Genomic DNA, 16,772 nt, shown 5'->3' on the forward strand with positions numbered 1-16,772 from the left:
CACACACACACGGTGACACACACCTGGGTTTTGTTGTCCTTGTATTGCAGATACACCTCCGTGTGTCCATTCACACCATTCCAACTGTTGGCTGGAGCCTGCTTGAAGAGAAGAACCGATCATTTATTCACACATGTTCCACATTCTTTCAGGCTTTAAAGGATAAATCAGAGAAGATGTTTGGAGTTCACCAAAGGTGTTTTGGGCATCAGGAGCTGGCTGCCTCTTGTCTTCCACCCCATGTGGGGGACAGAGAGGCAAAGCTACATCTACTTTTCCCAGTTGGCATGTTGTATTGAGCACACGGCCCCATCAGACAAGCTGAACACCGATTCAAATGCTGCGGGAATGGTGTGGCTGGTCCTATAGACACCTATAGGCAGGTGGAAAGAGGCCCTCACCCACTGTGGCCACTGTGGCCCGTGTGTCCCACTGTGGCCCGCACACATTCTACAAGCAACGAGTGGAGGACATGGGTATTGCGGCGGCGTGGGCGCTGGTCATGCTGTTCTATCTCTTGCACATGTCTTCTGTTGAAGGTCTGTGCTGGCTGGAATGATGAAATGGGTGGGTGTGTGTTGAGGGGGGCCTGGTAAGCAGCTGGGTGTGCTGCCTTATGCACTGTGGGGTCTGCAAGTATTTGGTTAGGCACGACCTGATTGGCCGGCGATGCTTATGCACATTTCCGAAGGTGCACAAGCATCCTTCAGAGAGGAGTGCTCCAGATAAGGTAAGAGGACAAGATACAACTTCACTTATCCTGAAGGGAACGAAGATTCAAATATGTAAACACATATGAACACTCGAGTAAAAGAAGAGTAAATATCGTGAAAAAAATCAACTAAGATACAAAAATCTGCAACAACAAAAGATGAGTAACAATATAAAGTGTGTCAGAAGGGATACGGACAGTAAGGCCTCACAGAAACTAGAATAGAAAAGTAATATGGTGCATGATAATGAGAGAGACATTGTCAATTACATTGAAAGTAATAAAAAGTGATATTGCACATGATGTTGAAATGTAATATTGCACATGTGGTTTTTGTTTCAGCTGAAGGTGGACGTTGTATATCGTTTGATGGCTGCCGGTAGAAGAGGCAGGTCTGTGGTGCATCGCGTGGTGTCAGGCTACGGCTGAAGGAGCTCCTACGTGACTTCAGTGTGTTGTGCAGGGGATGAGAGGTACAGCCCATAATACTGAGTAGTTTCCTCCTCCATGAAACATCCACACACTCAAGTTCCACTCCCTGGAAAGAACCAGAAAGGCGAGGCACCGAGAAGGCGAGGCACCGAGAAGGCGAGGCACCGAGAAGGCGAGGCACCGAGAAGGCGAGGCACCGAGAAGGCGAGGCAACGAGAAGGCGAGGCAACGAGAAGGCGAGGCACCGAGAAGGCGAGGCGGCAACGAGAAGGCGAGGCGGCAACGAGAAGGCGAGGCAACGAGAAGGCGAGGCAACGAGAAGGCGAGGCAACGAGAAGGCGAGGCAACGAGAAGGCGAGGCAACGAGAAGGCGAGGCACCGAGAAGGCGAGGCACCGAGAAGGCGAGGCACCGAGAAGGCGAGGCAACGAGAAGGCGAGGCAACGAGAAGGCGAGGCAACGAGAAGGCGAGGCGGCAACGAGAAGGCGAGGCAACGAGAAGGCGAGGCGGCAACGAGAAGGCGAGGCAACGAGAAGGCGAGGCGGCAACGAGAAGGCGAGGCAACGAGAAGGCGAGGCACCGAGAAGGCGAGGCACCGAGAAGGCGAGGCAACGAGAAGGCGAGGCACCGAGAAGGCGAGGCACCGAGAAGGCGAGGCGGCAACGAGAAGGCGAGGCACCGAGAAGGCGAGGCAACGAGAAGGCGAGGCACCGAGAAGGCGAGGCACCGAGAAGGCGAGGCGGCAACGAGAAGGCGAGGCACCGAGAAGGCGAGGCGGCAACGAGAAGGCGAGGCGGCAACGAGAAGGCGAGGCAACGAGAAGGCGAGGCAACGAGAAGGCGAGGCAACGAGAAGGCGAGGCAACGAGAAGGCGAGGCAACGAGAAGGCGAGGCAACGAGAAGGCGAGGCACCGAGAAGGCGAGGCACCGAGAAGGCGAGGCACCGAGAAGGCGAGGCAACGAGAAGGCGAGGCAACGAGAAGGCGAGGCAACGAGAAGGCGAGGCGGCAACGAGAAGGCGAGGCGGCAACGAGAAGGCGAGGCGGCAACGAGAAGGCGAGGCAACGAGAAGGCGAGGCGGCAACGAGAAGGCGAGGCAACGAGAAGGCGAGGCACCGAGAAGGCGAGGCACCGAGAAGGCGAGGCAACGAGAAGGCGAGGCACCGAGAAGGCGAGGCACCGAGAAGGCGAGGCGGCAACGAGAAGGCGAGGCACCGAGAAGGCGAGGCGGCAACGAGAAGGCGAGGCAACGAGAAGGCGAGGCAACGAGAAGGCGAGGCAACGAGAAGGCGAGGCAACGAGAAGGCGAGGCACCGAGAAGGCGAGGCGGCAACGAGAAGGCGAGGCAACGAGAAGGCGAGGCAACGAGAAGGCGAGGCAACGAGAAGGCGAGGCAACGAGAAGGCGAGGCGGCAACGAGAAGGCGAGGCGGCAACGAGAAGGCGAGGCAACGAGAAGGCGAGGCAACGAGAAGGCGAGGCAACGAGAAGGCGAGGCGGCAACGAGAAGGCGAGGCGGCAACGAGAAGGCGAGGCACCGAGAAGGCGAGGCACCGAGAAGGCGAGGGACCGAGAAGGCGAGGCACCGAGAAGGCGAGGCACCGAGAAGGCGAGGCAACGAGAAGGCGAGGCACCGAGAAGGCGAGGCACCGAGAAGGCGAGGCGGCAACGAGAAGGCGAGGCACCGAGAAGGCGAGGCGGCAACGAGAAGGCGAGGCAACGAGAAGGCGAGGCAACGAGAAGGCGAGGCAACGAGAAGGCGAGGCAGAAGGAGCCACGGGTGCTCCATCTGTCGCCGCTCGCTCCTTCAGAGCTGTTGTTACGCTTCGCCTCAGCGTTCCTCTGAGGGCGAGCAAACGCCAAATGATGGCTGAACTGAGAGTGAGAGCCCAACTGTGAGGGCGGGGGCACACATGGCGAGAGCCCATGGTGGCTCGAGACATGCCCGCTGCTGATGCAACTCCCTGAATCAGATCATTCAGCTGGCCGGCGCTCAGGTCCAGCGTGTCAGGTTGGGACGTCAGACCGTGGGGATGCCAGCGGAACACCCAACATGCTCTAGTTGTTAGCAGCTGCAGTACTATTTGAAGTATTTAGTCTAAATAATCCTGTGAACACTAGAGGACCGTATTACCCACAGAGTCCAGCAGAGGGCAGTGATCCTCACGTCGCTCTTCAGCTGGGGTGAGGTGTGGGGACTTTCAGCCCTCGTGATCTGTGTACAAGCACCTGCATTATGCTCCTCTGGTCCTTTGTTAAGGCTTTTCCTTCCATTTGTCACCTATTTGTAGAACGCATAATCCTATTTCATTCCACAACAATCCAGCAATGGGTGTGCATCCTGAATTGAGACACACTAAGGCACTACAGGATGCACATGGCTCATATGAAATACAAGCTTTCAAAAGAATCAAGACAATGAAATACAAAGAAATGTGGCGATTGTGTTTCCTTGACCTGAAGAAAGAAACAGGAAGAACTCTGTTGTACTCACACTCTTGCCTGGAGAAGAACTTTGAGCATGCACGCTTTTCAGGTCATCTGGATCTGGAGAGGGAAAAAGATGCCATGAAGTGAATGATGCTCCTTGAAGTCTTGCTAAGAGCGCCTTCTTTCCTTCAGTGAGCCGGCAAAGTGAGGAAAACACTGCGACGGAAAGCGAGCTACAGAATTAAAACATGTTCTTTGTACAAACACTAGTGTGAGAATTAGCACTGTCAATGGAGACTCACTTAACTTGGGGAACATAATGTCTTTGAGAAAGTGCATTCAGTGCCATCATACACAATGAGTCGGGCTCTGCATTAGAACCGGAACCAGACAATTCAATTCATTTTGTATCGCCCAAACTCACGAATCACAAATCAGCCTCAGAGGGCTTCTCACACCGCTGGTGCGTTGACTCGCATGTGCACAAGCATCTGTTAGAGAGAACAGCGAAGCAAGTAAAGTATTGTTTCAAACTACAGACATAACATCACTAACGAAGGTTCAAAGTGATTCAACTGACAAAGAACCAGGTCGACCTGAGTCCGTCTCCCTCGGTACGTGTTGTTCCGAGCTTCTTATTGCTTTGTTGAACAAGTCGGGCCGGCCGTGCATGCTTTTAGTGCATGTATGTGCATGTACGTGCATGATTAGCGCTGCACTGCTCTCATATGGCAGCTACAGCTGATAACGCCGTCCCAACCGTCCGTGTCATCGTGGAAGTGTGGCACCCCCCTCAGGTAAACACTGTTCGCTCCGCAGTGTGAGCTACGAGCCACCAGCGCAGGCGCCGCCATGTTGAGAGATGATGAGGAAATAGAAACGCTCCCAATCTGGTATCTTGCACCTTTCAGCTGACTATAACTGCAAAGTGGTGCCAGCCTGGCGACCACTTGTAGAAGCCCTCCAGCCAATGGGGAGGCTGTACTCACGCTCAATGAGGAAGAGGAAGCAGACGACGCCCATGACTGCGATGATGATCCCCGGTACGATGAAGGACAGGCCCCAGTTGGAGGACACCCAGTAGCCGGCGATCAGAGAGCCCAGGATGTTTCCCACTGAGGTGTGAGAGTTCCACAGCCCCATGATGAGTCCACGCCTGACAGAGAGACAGACAGACAGACAGAGAGACAGTCAGACAGACAGAGAGACAGTCAGACAGACAGACAGACAGACAGACAGACAGACAGACAGACAGACAGACAGACAGACAGACAGACAGACAGAGAGACAGTCATAGAGACAGACAGTCAGAGAGACAGAGACAGTCAGAGAGACAGACAGACAGATAGACAGAGACAGTCAGAGAGACAGACAGAGAGACAGAGAGACAGACAGAGACAGACAGACAGACAGACAGATAGACAGAGACAGTCAGAGAGACAGACAGAGAGACAGAGAGACAGACAGACAGAGAGACAGACAGAGAGAGAGACAGACAGAGAGACAGTCAGACAGACAGACAGACAGACAGACAGACAGAGAGACAGACAGACAGATAGACAGAGACAGTCAGAGAGACAGACAGAGAGACAGAGAGACAGACAGAGACAGACAGACATCAGGGTTAGTGACTTTCACAATCTCCTCCTTCATGGCCATATGTCGTCCTATGGGTTTAATACTTTTGTTAATATCCAGCTGTTTCTCTGTAATATTGTGACATTTTAATATTATATATTAATATTATATGTTATAAAGGTCGAGGCTTCAAATAAGCCCAGTTGGCTTTTTGCTTCTTCCTCCACTGTGATATTATTGATCTCTGTTACTGTTATTGTGTGAAACTCATTCATAAACTAAGTCATTCAGTCATTTCAACTGATGAATGTATTAACTATGAATTACAATCCAAATGAATGATCTCAGTTAACTTTCATAATGATACTCCAGTTGTTCTTAAGATGGCTGTCAGAATAAAACAGATCAAAATACAAGTCATACAATCATTTGAAATCATTCTTTTCCAAACATGAATACAAACAAGCATAGAAACAGTAGAAGGAGTACATTCCACTGAGGCAGAGCAGACACATTCATGGTTCAACAGACGACAGAGTGTTCTGGGTTAAAAGGGAGCCCTGAACCTCATTACACCAATGAGAAGCACAGCAGGAGGAAGCAGGTACCAAGGTAATGCATTCCTGTCAACCATATGTCTAAGTCTGAAAGAAAAGTTCACTCTTTGTAGAGCTGTCAGACAACAATCAGTGCAGCGCCCACCGATGTCGGGTGTAGACAACATCAGGAGATAAGTACACAGAGGGCTGTGATACATGGCGACCAGGGGATACGTTAGGAGACTGGATGTACAAATCATCACGAAAGGTTAATGAGGATGTTTGGCTGGTCCCTTGGGATGAGGCTGGTAAGCCCAGAGGCCCAGAGGCCTGCGTGTGAGAGCAGCATATCCAGGGGGTGGATTCAGAGAATGCCGGCCGGGAGACTGCTGATGGAGTGCACGTCTTTGCATGTCTATGTAGGAGCCTAGAGACAGGGAGACAGGAACCTGGGGAGGGTCTCTAGGGACCGATACGTTACCAGACCTGGGACAGAGTGAGAGTATAACATGATGTACATTTCTATTGTGGAGTTAGTTGATCCTGGAACAACTCTGCTTTGCTTGTAATCTGTGTGACGCAAATAAACCTGTGTGAAGTGAAGAGAATCCAGTGTGGGTGTTCGTTACCCAGTACCTGATAGTGAGATCCTGTGGTGTCTCACCGTTAGTCAGATAGATAACAGTTATTAAGTTAAGTCTTTTTCACCAGTGCTAGATGAGATCCTAGTCAGAACCAACAGCTGTATTTTGTGGCAGGATGTAGCACCTAGAACCCCTTTAAAAAGCATCACTTAAATAACACTAAAACAAAGTAGAATTATATCCAGAGACACGGGGTCGCCATCTTCCCGTCGTGCTTCAGAGCTGGTCTTAATGATCGCTCACTGTTTAAAGCAAACACCTGAGACGCTGCCGAAAAAGACTTGAGGAATGACTCGACCGTACCTTCCTTTTCCAAACCAGTTGCTGATGCAGGTCACTACACTGGGCCAGCCAGTGGTTTGGACCAAGCCGTTGGCCACCTAGAACCACAAGAGGATGAATGAGGACAGTGAGGTATTAGAAACATGGCTGAACAAATGATGGGTGTGAGCCTGTGGCAATTATATATATATGATGGATTCTTAGATGCATTACAGTTCTCTCTTGAACGATTATGACTTGATGCAGAAAACTCAATAATCGGAAACTTAAAACTCAATTGTCAACGTTATGATCGCCTGTAACAGTTCTGTGACACCGGGCTGTCCGTTCCATACGGATGCCCCTGAACGCAACACGCACAATGCATGAGCGTCTCGTTTACGTTCTACACGAGGCTAAACACGAGCAGAGCTTTGGTGATATGGATACAATCCGACTGCACCTCCGAGCTGAAAAGCGAACAGATGGAAGCGTTTCACTTCTTCTCCTGGCCGCCCCTCACCCACTGAGGGGGGGGGGGGGGGGGTACAGCGCTATGCCGCCCCTCACCCACTGATCACCTCGCATCGTGAGGTGCCTGGAGATCCCCCCCCCCCCCCAGTATATTAACCTGTGATTAAGTACGTGTACACGTCTCTCTGTGTGACGACATCCATCTGTGATACTCTCTGTGTTTGGAGTTATTCATTCATCTTCTTCTGGGGCTAAAAACACAAAGTGTGTTTCTCCAAACTCGGGGCGTGTCGCCCGCCATCTACTGTAGGCACTATGGACAACACGCTCCATCCCTGTGGTCCTCAGAGACAAAAGTGTTCTTCAGGATGAAATATTGTGTCTCACCTGGACAAATATGTAGAAGCCCAGGTTGTGAATGTTGTAGACGTAACCCAGTCCAAAGAGGCAGGTGAACAGGCCGCTGGTCAGCATGCCCACGGTCAGGTACAGTCGGATGGGCACGCGCTCTCCGATGATGCCGCTGCACGGGCACACAGTGGTGACATCACATTAACCAACAACTTGTTCTCATCAACAAGGGAGGACTACATGTTTGAGTTGTGTCCGTTTGTCTGTGAGGTAGCAGGAGATCTCAAACACTGCATTGAAAGCACAGGACCAGTGATTAGTTCACAGTGGTGGTCCAGGTCCAGCAGCTGCACAAAGTATCTGGAGTGAAACTAACTGCACGAGCTCCACAGGACTAAGCAACACTGTGTAATGGAATACTTTCTTTAAATCAACTTAAAACGTATTAACATGGTGCACTCTTGTCTTGGTGGAGGTTTGTGCTTCGTGAGCGCTCTCTTGTTGGTCACATGACGAGACTGAATGTTATCGTAAGAACAGCTAAAATAAATCTGGACCTGGGTGTGTTATCTGGGTGTGTTATCAGCTGGGCTTGCTTAAGCTAGCAGGAAGAGTCACTGATTTCTGACATAATGACTTTGTAGTTTATCGTATCGATATCCTTTTCTTACATTCACAAAGTTTGGTAAATGTATTCTTCACCTCTGAACACAACGGTCTTACCTGAAGTACATCCCCACTGCATAGGCACAGAGGAAGGAGTAGTCCATGGCTCCCAGCAGCTGCTTGTAGTTGCTTTTATCTAGAATAGAGAGAAGAGTTGGATAGTTAGGGACAGTAGATCAGCTTTACTTTATCCTCAGCTGTGTTTATTGGTCCTGATGCTTCCACGTTCTTCCATGAGCACAGCTGAGGAGAACACACTGCTACATGCTCTGGACATTATATTTGTATTATTAGGTCTCAGGTCAAACGCTCTAGGTCTTCTGTCCCACGCACACGATGTAAGAGCCGTGGTGACCGAGCCTTTGAGGCAGTGGCCCCTCTGGAATGCTCTGCCTGCAACTCTGCGCCTCGCAGATACTGTGGATACTTTTAAAAGCCAGCTCAAAACCCACCTGTTTAGGCTGGCGTTTGTGTAAAAACCCATGTCCTAGACCTGCTCTTAAAATATGTTTTAATTTTTATTTTATTTTTCTCTGTGTATGTAATTTATTGGCCCTAGGGTCACATTGTGTTTTTTATGCTTTTAAATGTCTGTTCTGTTTAAGCACTTTGTGATGTTATGTCTGTGAAAAGCGCTCTATAAATAAAATTCATTCATTCATTCATTCATTATTATGTAATCAGTTCTATTTACACATTTCTAGCCAACGTGTGGGTGCTAGAGGGACAACAGACCAATGGCACACGAGCAACACGTGTACTAAAGTGTTTTGGGAATGTTAAAGTCTCATCCGCATGCCTAATGTCCTCTTTACAGTCATCGGCACTTGAGTGGCCTGTTATTTAGGATGGTTTGATAGACCCAGCCTACTCTCAGATTCTAAATTTAATTAAATTTTAATTTAGTTGCAGTCATAATTGAACTCAATGGTAACCTCAATGTTGATATGGACACCGATTGACAAGAACATGTCAAGACCACTGACTAAGAGTACACCAGAACTCTGTCATTCTCTGAAACCCCCAGAATGGTCAAATGTGAGGAGTCCAGCAGATACGAACCAAAAGGCTTCCAGCTACAGTCTGTGCCTGAGTGGAGAGACGGCAGCGAGGAGGACGCCATGGTGGAGAGCTCATTGGCTGCTGAGCAGTTCCTATGGAGCTCACTCTGTCAACACACAACAAGGAGAGCAGCAATCAGACAGAGAGGAAACACCACACTGGACACATTCCATCCTGTCCACACCCATCGCACTTCAGACGGGAATCAAACGGATATATATTGATATAATAAGTCACTAATTAGCATCCAACTATGAAAACAGAGAAAGAGAGAGAGAGAGAGAGAGAGAGAGAGAGAGACAGTGAGAGAGAGACAGAGAGTGAGAGTGAGAGACAGAGAGAGACAGAGAGAGAGACAGAGAGAGAGAGACAGAGAGAGAGAGAGGTTTAAATATCTCTTCATTTGTTTGTGTTAAGTTCCATTTACAGAGTTCTACTGTTACTCAAAACAAAACGAATTCTTTTCTGAACAACACGATACGTTATCATTTAAAACGGTTAACCAAATAAGGTCCAACAAACATAACCGTGTCTTTAATTGTCTGCAGGCTGAGATCTGACTCTGGACAACAGAGTCAGATCTCAGTCTCTCCCTCACCTGCTGGACCTCACTTGCCCCGTCCTTCCTCACCTCCTGTACCCCACCCGTCACCCGTTCACTTTGTGAACTATTTTCTTTAGTCTGTATCCTTCCTGCTTCGTGAGACCTCCTCTGTCCTTGCTCCTCATGTGAGATCTGGCAGAGCTGGAGAGCTGCTCCTTGTCAGAGAGGTAGTCCTCCACTCTGACTTTTCTCACGTTCTTACTCCTCCTCAGAAACTCCTTTATCTCCTCCACGCTGTAGCCTCCAGAGCCCCGAGAGCTGCCAGCACCGTGTGTAGAGGGTTCACTGTTCACAGCAGAGTTCTCCTTCATACTGGACTCAGAGTCCTCCCAACCGGACTCAGGGTCCTCTTCCGGCCTGGACTCACACTCGGCTGCTCCTCCACTGTCTGTAGTTGCCACTTTCTTCGCCTGTGAGCTTCCTCTGTCTCCTCTCTGTTTCCTCTTCAGCTGAGGGGCCTTGAGCTGCTCCTCGTCTGCTTCCATGGCCACCTCCCTACCTGCCTCCACCTGTCCTCCAATACTCTCCCTCACCTGCTGGACCTCACTTGCCCCGTCCTTCCTCACCTCCTGTACCCCACCCGTCACCTCCGCTCTCACCTCCTGTACCCCACCCGTCACCTCCGCTCTCACCTCCTGTAGCCCACCCGTCACCTCCGCTCTCAACTCCTGTACCCCACCCTCACCGCTTGTACCCCACCCGCCTCCTCCACTCTCGCCTCCACACCTGTCTCCTCCACTCTCACCACCTGAGCCCCACCCGTCTCCTCCACCCTCGCCTCCTGTGCCCCACTTGTTCCCTCTTGTCCGTCCTGCTTGTCCTCTGTCCTCAGTACCTCTCTGGTTCTGGTCTTTGTTTGAGCCGTGTTCCCCAGGACAAGCTCTGCTCAGATGTCCTTCTCTCCCACAGCTGTAACATTTAAAATCGTTCGTCTTTGCAAAGATGACGTAGTCAAAGTCGTCCACAGTGATCTTGAAGCTGAGGTTGACCACTCTGCTCCTGTTGCTGGGGATCATGAAGACATGTCTCCTGTGAGACACCACGTGCTGCAACAGCGGAGACTGAAATCCAGAGGACACCCTCCTAACCGGAGACACCACCTTCCCATGTTTGGACAGCTCTTTGATGATGGCCTCGCTCTTTATGAATGGCGGCACGTTGGACACAGTGACTTTCACCTCTGGTGAGGCGAGAGCATACGTGGGCAGGAAGTGTTCACCCACGGAGATCCCGTTCATCAACACCACTTCCGCAGTTTCTATGCTGTCCAGAAAGATGACCACAGCGCTGTTCATCCGCGCTGCGGACTTCACGTGGCTGTGGCCGACAATCTCACCCACTGCCAGGCTGATCTCCTCCACCCAATACCCGAACAGCGGCGGGATCTTCACGCCGTGTTCCCTGGTTAGCTCTGTCAGGCGCATGCTAGCGTTTAGCACGCCGACAGCACCTGCTGCCCGGCTGCACTCCGCTCAAAAAGACCCAAAAAACAGATAAAAGTACACAAAAAAAACCCGTGAACCCTGCACACCCCACTACACTATCATACCCAACATTACACTATCATACCCAACATTACACTGTCATACCCAACATTACACTATCATACCCAACACTACACTATCATACCCAACATTACACTGTCATACCCAACATTACACTATCATACCCAACATTACACTATCATACCCAACACTACACTATCATACCCAACATTACACTATCATACCCAACATTACACTATCATACCCAACACTACACTATCATACCCAACACTACACTATCATACCCAACATTACACTATCATACCCAACATTACACTATCATACCCAACATTACACTATCATACCCAACATTACACTGTCATACCCAACATTACACTGTCATACCCAACATTACACTATCATACCCAACATTACACTATCATACCCAACATTACACTGTCATACCCAACATTACACTATCATACCCAACATTACACTGTCATACCCAACATTACACTATCATACCCAACATTACACTGTCATACCCAACATTACACTGTCATACCCAACATTACACTGTCATACCCAACATTACACTATCATACCCAACATTACACTGTCATACCCAACATTACACTGTCATACCCAACATTACACTGTCATACCCAACATTACACTGTCATACCCAACATTACACTATCATACCCAACATTACACTATCATACCCAACATTACACTGTCATACCCAACATTACACTATCATACCCAACATTACACTGTCATACCCAACATTACACTGTCATACCCAACATTACACTATCATACCCAACATTACACTATCATACCCAACATTACACTATCATACCCAACATTACACTATCATACCCAACATTACACTATCATACCCAACACTACACTATCATACCCAACACTACACTATCATACCCAACATTACACTATCATACCCAACACTACACTATCATACCCAACATTACACTATCATACCCAACACTACACTATCATACCCAACATTACACTATCATACCCAACATTACACTATCATACCCAACACTACACTATCATACCCAACATTACACTATCATACCCAACACTACACTATCATACCCAACACTACACTATCATACCCAACATTACACTATCATACCCAACATTACACTATCATACCCAACACTACACTATCATACCCAACATTACACTATCATACCCAACATTACACTATCATACCCAACACTACACTATCATACCCAACACTACACTATCATACCCAACATTACACTATCATACCCAACATTACACTATCATACCCAACACTACACTATCATACCCAACACTACACTATCATACCCAACATTACACTATCATACCCAACATTACACTATCATACCCAACACTACACTATCATACCCAACACTACACTATCATACCCAACATTACACTATCATACCCAACATTACACTATCATACCCAACATTACACTATCATACCCAACATTACACTATCATACCCAACACTACACTATCATACCCAACATTACACTATCATACCCAACACTACACTATCATACCCAACATTACACTATCATACCCAACACTACACTATCATACCCAACATTACACTATCATACCCAACACTACACTATCATACCCAACATTACACTATCATACCCAACATTACACTATCATACCCAACACTACACTATCATACCCAACACTACACTATCATACCCAACATTACACTATCATACCCAACACTACACTATCATACCCAACATTACACTATCATACCCAACACTACACTATCATACCCAACATTACACTATCATACCCAACACTACACTATCATACCCAACATTACACTATCATACCCAACACTACACTATCATACCCAACATTACACTATCATACCCAACACTACACTATCATACCCAACATTACACTATCATACCCAACACTACACTATCATACCCAACATTACACTATCATACCCAACATTACACTATCATACCCAACATTACACTATCATACCCAACACTACACTATCATACCCAACACTACACTATCATACCCAACATTACACTATCATACCCAACACTACACTATCATACCCAACATTACACTATCATACCCAACACTACACTATCATACCCAACATTACACTATCATACCCAACATTACACTATCATACCCAACATTACACTATCATACCCAACACTACACTATCATACCCAACATTACACTATCATACCCAACATTACACTATCATACCCAACACTACACTATCATACCCAACACTACACTATCATACCCAACATTACACTATCATACCCAACATTACACTATCATACCCAACATTACACTATCATACCCAACATTACACTATCATACCCAACATTACACTATCATACCCAACATTACACTATCATACCCAACATTACACTATCATACCCAACACTACACTATCATACCCAACATTACACTATCATACCCAACATTACACTATCATACCCAACACTACACTATCATACCCAACATTACACTATCATACCCAACATTACACTATCATACCCAACATTACACTATCATACCCAACATTACACTATCATACCCAACATTACACTATCATACCCAACATTACACTATCATACCCAACACTACACTATCATACCCAACACTACACTATCATACCCAACATTACACTATCATACCCAACACTACACTATCATACCCAACACTACACTATCATACCCAACATTAGCCAGTGAAGAAAAATGTCGAAAAGTCGTTAATTATCGCTCTCAAAACCCCGCTCCTGCAGCTCCGCACACCTCCTTCCACTCAGAGAGAGAGAGACAGAGAGAGAGACAGAGAGAGAGACAGAGAGAGACAGAGAGAGACAGAGAGAGTGAGAGTGAGAGAGAAAGTGAGAGAGAGAGTAAGAGAGAGACAGAGAGAGAGAGAGAGAGTAAGAGATTTTGATTTTACAAAAACACTTTATTTACATTTTTAAACTTTTACAATCAGTTCAACTTTTTTCCTGAACACGATACGTTATCATTTAAAACGGTTCAACAAATACGGTCCATCAAACATAAACGTGACTTTAATTGTCTGTAGGCTGAGATCTGACTCTCACTTAGCGCCCACTTTGTCCAGTTCTTTGTTCACTTTGTGAACTATTTTCTTTAGTCTGTATCCTTCCTGCTTCGTGAGACCTCCTCTGTCCTTGCTCCTCATGTGAGATCTAGCAGAGCTGGAGAGCTTCTCCTTGTCAGAGAGGTAGTCCTCCACTCTGACTTTTCTCACGTTCTTACTCCTCCTCAGAAACTCCTTTATCTCCTCCACGCTGTAGCCTCCAGAGCCCCGAGAGCTGCCAGCACCGTGTGTAGAGGGCTCACTGTTTACAGCAGAGTTCTCCTCCTGACTGGACTCAGAGTCCTCCCAACCGGACTCAGGGTCCTCTTCCGGCCTGGACTCACACTCGGCTGCTCCTCCACTGTCTGTAGTTGCCACTTTCTTGGCCTGTGAGCTTCCTCTGTCTCCTCTCTGTTTCCTCTTCAGCTGAGGGGCCTTGAGCTGCTCCTCGTCTGCTTCCATGTCCACCTCCCTACCTGCCTCCACCTGTCCTCCAGTACTCTCCCTCACCTGCTGTACCCCACCTGTCACCTCCACTCTCACCTCCTGAGCCCCACCCTTCACCTCCACTCTCCCCTCCTGAGCCCCACCCGTCTTCTCCACCCTCACCTCCTGAGCCCCACTCGTCTCCTCCACTCTCACCTCCTGTACCCCACCCGTCTCCTCCACTCCCACCTCCTGAGCCCCACCCGTCACCTCCACTCTCACCTCCTGAGCCTCACCCGTCTCCTCCACCCTCACCTCCTGAGCCCCACCCGTCTCCTCCACCCTGACCTCCTGTGCTCCACTTGTTCCCTCTTGTCCGCCCTGCTTGTCCTCTGTCCTCAGTACCTCTCTGGTTCTGGTCTTTGTTTGAGCCGTGTTCCCCAGGACAAGCTCTGCTCAGATGTCCTTCTCTCCCACAGCTGTAACATTTAAAATCGTTCGTCTTTGCAAAGATGACGTAGTCAAAGTCGTCCACAGTGATCTTGAAGCTGAGGTTGACCACTCTGCTCCTGTTGCTGGGGATCATGAAGACATGTCTCCTGTGAGACACCACGTGCTGCAACAGCGGAGACTGAAATCCAGAGGACACCCTCCTAACCGGAGACACCACCTTCCCATGTTTGGACAGCTCTTTGACGATGGCAGCGCCCGTTATGAATGGCGGCACGTTGGACACAGTGACTTTCACCTCCGGTGAGGCGAGAGCATACGTGGGCAGGAAGTGTTCACCCACAGAGATCCCGTTCATCAACACCACTTCCGCAGTTTCTATGCTGTCCAGAAAGATGACCACAGCGCTGTTCATCCGCGCTGCGGACTTCACGTGGCTGTGGCCGACAATCTCACCCACTGCCAGGCTGATCTCCTCCACCGAACACCCGAACAGCGGCGGGATCTTCACGCCGTGTTCCCTGGTTAGCTCCGTCAGGCGCATGCTAGCGTTTAGCACGCCGACAGCACCTGCTGCCCGGCTGCAATCCGCTCAAAAAGACCCAAAAAACAAATAAAAGTACACAAAAAAACCCTGTGAACCCTGCACACCCCACTACACTATCATACCCAACATTAGCCAGTGAAGAAAAATGTCGAAAAATCGTTAATTATCGCTCTCAAAACCCGCTCCTGCAGCTCCGCACACCTCCTTCCACTCAGAGAGAGAGAGAGAGAGAGAGAGACAGAGAGTGAGAGTGAGAGAGAGAGTAAGAGAGAGACAGAGAGTGAGAGAGAGAGTAAGAGAGAGACAGAGTGAGAGAGAGAGTAAGAGAGAGACAGAGAGTGAGAGAGAAAGTGAGACAGAGAGTGAGAGAGACAGAGAGAGTAAGAGCGACAGAGAGTGAGAGAGAGTGAGAGAGAGAGTAAGAGAGAGACAGAGAGTGAGAGAGAGAGTAAGAGCGAGACAGAGAGTAAGAGAGAGACAGAGAGTGAGAGAGAAAGTGAGAGTGAGAGAGATACAGAGAGAGAGAGAGACAGAGAGTGAGAGAGAAAGTGAGAGTGAGAGAGATACAGAGAGAGAGAGAGACAGAGAGTGAGAGAGAGACAGAGAGTGAGAGAGAAAGTGAGAGTGAGAGATACAGAGAGAGAGACAGAGAGTGAAAGTGAGAGTGAGAGAGATACAGAGAGAGAGACAGAGAGTGAGAGAGAAAGTGAGTGAGAAATACAGAGAGAGAGACAGAGAGAGAGTGAGAGATACAGAGATAGAAAGAGTAAGAGAGAGACAGAGAGTGAGAGTGAGAGAGACAGAGAGTGAGAGAGAGAGAGTGATACAGAGAGAGTGTGATGTTCCTGAAAACATCAGGAACCAAAGAACCCAGCCCTGCCCGTTATGTCATATCACGATACTTAAGTCCCGATACGTTATTATCACGGTATTTAAGTGGTGATATTATTGCGAGTGTTGT

General features: G+C 48.5%; 1 protein-coding gene across 1 annotated transcript in view; it reads right to left on the reverse strand.

Annotated features, from left to right (window-relative positions):
• slc37a1 (solute carrier family 37 member 1) overlaps positions 1–16,772 on the reverse strand; it is a 41,357-nt gene that overhangs the window by 13,467 nt on the left and 11,118 nt on the right. The window contains exons 4-10 of the mRNA XM_079277518.1: positions 9,149–9,254; positions 8,144–8,222; positions 7,457–7,592; positions 6,638–6,714; positions 4,563–4,729; positions 3,638–3,690; positions 24–98 (exon numbers count right to left, since the gene is read on the reverse strand). Of these exons, the coding sequence (XP_079133644.1) occupies positions 24–98; positions 3,638–3,690; positions 4,563–4,729; positions 6,638–6,714; positions 7,457–7,592; positions 8,144–8,222; positions 9,149–9,254 (693 nt within the window). The remainder of the gene's footprint in view (positions 1–23; positions 99–3,637; positions 3,691–4,562; positions 4,730–6,637; positions 6,715–7,456; positions 7,593–8,143; positions 8,223–9,148; positions 9,255–16,772) is intronic.

This window comes from Melanostigma gelatinosum, assembly GCF_949748355.1.
Source record: "Melanostigma gelatinosum genome assembly, chromosome: 10".
NCBI lineage: Eukaryota > Metazoa > Chordata > Actinopteri > Perciformes > Zoarcidae > Melanostigma > Melanostigma gelatinosum.